General features: G+C 41.9%; 1 protein-coding gene across 1 annotated transcript in view; it reads left to right on the forward strand.

Moving 5' to 3' along the window:
* LOC147011269 (uncharacterized) overlaps positions 1 to 4,260 on the forward strand; it is a 19,580-nt gene extending 15,320 nt beyond the window's left edge. Inside the window, exon 2 of the mRNA XM_085859731.1 lies at positions 3,042 to 4,260. Coding sequence (XP_085715857.1) covers positions 3,042 to 3,704 — 663 coding nt within the window. The 3' untranslated portion in view covers positions 3,705 to 4,260. The remainder of the gene's footprint in view (positions 1 to 3,041) is intronic.

A 4,260-nucleotide genomic window follows, 5' to 3' on the forward strand; every position in this document is an offset into this window, starting at 1 on the left:
TATGGGGATGTTGGCAGAACTTTTCGGTAGCTTGAGCATTGATAGGTGATTGTGTGCATCTGTGGAGTGTTGTTTGTGGGGGGGTCTCATCAAGGGGTGTTGTCTGGTTGATGTTTTTTTTTTTTGCCCATACCCCCTCCCCTGGAAAGGAAAAACTTTTTTAAAATCTTCAGAAAAAAAACAAAAAATGATTTTTAATATATTTTTTGGTCTGGTGTTGATTGATGTGGTGCAGGCATGATGGGCCGAATGGCCTTCACCTGCATGTAATTTCCTTTTGTATCCTCGTGTATAAACAATGCTCACATGGGGAATGGTAAATCCAAGAAGGAATAAATTTTTTTTTTTTTTTTACCCTTTACGCTTTCCCAATATGTGCCCATAAACGAACGAAGAAACGGAGATTTTTTAAATACCTAAACCTTATTGGGCCTAATTGTTCCACGGTAGAGAGAGACAGAGAATGACAAGACAAAACACCTGGTGCTCCCCGGCAAAAACCACCCCAGGATCAATGTCGGCACAGTCCTGGTTGTTCTCGCTGAAGGGATCTCAGTGAAACTCGGTACAAGTATGTATAATGATTTAAAGATAAACTTATTGGATTATGGGGTCAAAAGGTCAGAGGTCCCGTGACGTAAAACAATTGTTACTACACTTAATTGAGAACCAGTGATGGGATTTTGAACAAACTGGGTGTAAGTATTTATTACGATGCAAAAATGAACTGATTAGATTTCATCATCAAGAGGCCAAAAGACCCACAAAACCTCTAAAATCCTTTAAGACCCCTTATACCTTTAAGACCCTTTCAACACTTTGGACACCTTTTAGAGCTCTTCACCCTTTCAACCTTTTTATTCCCCGCCGCATGGCGGAGGGGGATATTGTTGTCACCCAGGTAGTCCGTCTGTCCGTCCGTCTGGGCGTCAACATTTATAACTGTGAGTGCAATAACTCATAAACTGTTTGCCATATTGATTTGAAATTTGTGTCACACATGTACCACCTGAAAAGGAAGAACTATTGATTTTGGGCGTGGCCGGATCCAAGATAGCCGAATGGGGCGGCCATTTTTAAAAAAATGTTTTTTGTAATAAATGGAAAACCGCTTATCTGATTTCAATTATTTTTGGTTATTACGTTCCTCACCCCTGGGGAACTTTTTCGAGATGATGACCAAATGGTGTCTTGTTTCCAATTCACCTCCCTCATTATCTGGAATATGTATGACCTTTTTCATTCAATGGCGGGGGATTCCCCATCTCTGATGGTATATTTTTATACCCTTTTGACTCCTCGAACCTTCAGACATTTTCACTTCTTAAGTCCCTTTAGTTAGAGTTTAGACCCCTTAAGACCTTAACACCATTTAGATCCCTTAAACCCTTCAGACAGACTAGACAGCTTGGACCCTTGACCATTTAGAGCTTAAGACCACTTTAACCTTTTTACAAATAAATTACAAATAAGTATAGTTTCACCAATATTACAAATAAATTTGGACAAAATAAATGTTTGTATTATGATTTGTGTAAATCATGATAACCCAGCAAATCTGTGATGTAAAGCCGCTGTCACACTTTAACGTTTTAGCCAGCGTATGGCAACGTATCAAAATGTATGTAAAACGCTGGCGTACACTGAACTATTGATGTTTTTTTTAAATTTTTGGGCGTATAATAACGTGTTGGACGTATGCATAACGTATTAGTAATGTAAACAGAACGTTTTAATCACTTATAGATAACTTATACCAACGAATGCTGAGCGTGTTGTCAGCGTTCACAACCTATGCCCAACGATAGTCTAACTTATGCATAGCACGCGGCACCGTATCGCCGACGATCACGTGGCGTAGGCTATTCATAGGCTGCGGCTCGACGATTCAAATCTTAACCGCACTAGACATCGAAGTGTGAAGCCACTGTCACACCTGGACGTTTTAGCCAGCGTATGCCGACGTATGAAAAATTTGCCGAACCAAGCTGGCACACGTCGAATACGTTATGGGTAAGTTTTGTATACGTTAAGAGCACGCTGGCATACGTCGTAGTACGCTGGCGTACGTTATCATATGCCGAGTACGTCGAGAAATTTTCAGCATGTTGAAAATTTCTCGACGTACTCAACGTATGACACACGTTCCGCATACGCTGGCATAAGTTGTAAGCATGCTACACGATTGTTGACACACGTCGACACACGTTACTTGTACGTTACTCATAAGTCGAAACACGTCTATGTCATGGTTAGCGTCAGTGTTCCAGACTCCCTGGTTTTTTTTTTTCCTTCGGTATGACGGTGATGTTGACACTTCGATTTCGAGTGCGGTTATGATTTAAATCGTTGTGCGGCAGCCTATTAATTATATTATATTATAACCGCACTAGAAATCGAAGTGTTAACATCACCGTCATATCGAAGAAACCCCCCCCCCCCAAAAAAAAAACAGGGAATCTGGAACACTGACGCTAACCATTACATTGACGTGTTTCGACTTATGAGTAACTTACAAGTAACGTGTGTCGACGTGTGTCAACGATCGCGTAACGTGCCTACAACTTATGGCCAGCGTTATGCAGAACGTGTGAGTCATACGCTGGCATACGTCGGAAAATTTCAAGCATGGAAAATTTGTCTAACAGCTCGGCGTACTACGACGTTTGCAAGCGTACAAAGACGTATGCCAGCGTACTACGATGTTTGCCAGCGTACAAAGACGTATGCCAGCGTACTACAACGTATGCCAGCGTGCTATTAACGTATACAAACTTACCCATAACGTATTCGACATGTGCCGGCGTTTTAGCCCAATTTTGTATACGTCAGGCATACGCTGGCGAAATCGTCAAGCTGTGACAGGGCCTTAAATCTCTAACGATGTGGAGAGAGGCGAGCGTAGTGAGCCAATCTCCGTGAGTAATGAAATAAATATAATATAGTACATTCACCGTTTACAAAACCCCACAGGCCCCTCAGTTTTCTGGGTGGAGATTTTGTACATTTCATGGCTTTCTCATGGGTGGCTTTTTTCACAGGACCTGGGACGAAACTGTGGAGATGAAGTGCATGAAGTTTGCCTCACACTATCCTTATGTGGAAATGGAGAACAACAGGCTACATGTTCAAGTATCCCTGCAGCACCAGCCCACAATCTGGAAGGATCCACCAGCAAACCCTCGCCGTCCGAGGTGGATAAATTGCTGCAGACTGCGCTGGATGTGAAGGTTCACCCTTTGGAAGTTAGTGGAGAGAAAGAGCAAGGAGATAGCACGTTGGATAGTGAGAGTGTTGATGGAGAGAAATTGTGTGTTAGTTTACTGGCTGGTTCATTGTCTGGGCCTTCACGAGTCTTTGGTAAGCTGCCAGTCCAGACATCGACGATGCAGACAAACTCTCAGTTTGACAGAAAGGACTTCACGCGTGGTATCTCTCGGCATGGCCAGAAGGTCGACGAAGCCGGCTCGGCAGGGCCGAGAGACAATCGGGTGCTCAAGAGGAAGAAAGACTTTGAGAAAAGTGGAGAGGTATCTGCACCAGAAAACTCAGATCCAATCAAACTCAGGCTGTTGAGAAAAAGGCTTCGTATCATCAACTGCTCTGGTTCAAGGACGCCTCAAGGTCGTGAGGCCTTGTGGGGCCAGGATATACGGAGTAGGTTGCGAGGGGGGATGAGTTACAGATTATCCCTTGGTACTTAAGATGGACTGTTTTCTGATTGAATCATGATTGCTGCATGGAGTGTGATCAATGATGCAGATTGCTGGGGTTTTTTTTTTGTGTGGAAATTTTGACAATTTGAACATCCTGGAATATCAGTGAAAGAAAAAGAGAGAAAAAAAAAAACCACACACCCTTATCGTTTGGGATTTCTTTTCATTGATCACAATCGATATTACTGCAGGTGTAGTAATAGCTGCACCTGCAGTATTTCTTTGGGTATTTTTGTATTGATTGTTTTTTTTTTCACTCAAAAAGATTTGTTTTTCCTTTCCAAGTGCATAAACCATCATTTGTTGGTTTCATTGATGATACTTTTGGAAGAAGGTACACTTCTGCCTCTGAATTTTGTGGGAGAAATATGGAAGACATTTTTGTCTGAGTTTTCACTTTTTTTTCACATCTGCAGAGGCAAAGAACTCTATCTCCAATGAATGTGAGAATCTTTAATTATTTGAAAACTTGTTTTTTGCCATCACAGCTATGCATCTACTGAGCAAAGCAATTTAATTTTTAAAGTTTAATATCTCCAATGAA

The sequence above is a fragment of the Eptatretus burgeri genome, chromosome 16 (assembly GCF_056783735.1).
Source record: "Eptatretus burgeri isolate ZD-2024b chromosome 16, Ebu_testis_v1, whole genome shotgun sequence".
NCBI classification, from domain to species: domain Eukaryota; kingdom Metazoa; phylum Chordata; class Myxini; order Myxiniformes; family Myxinidae; genus Eptatretus; species Eptatretus burgeri.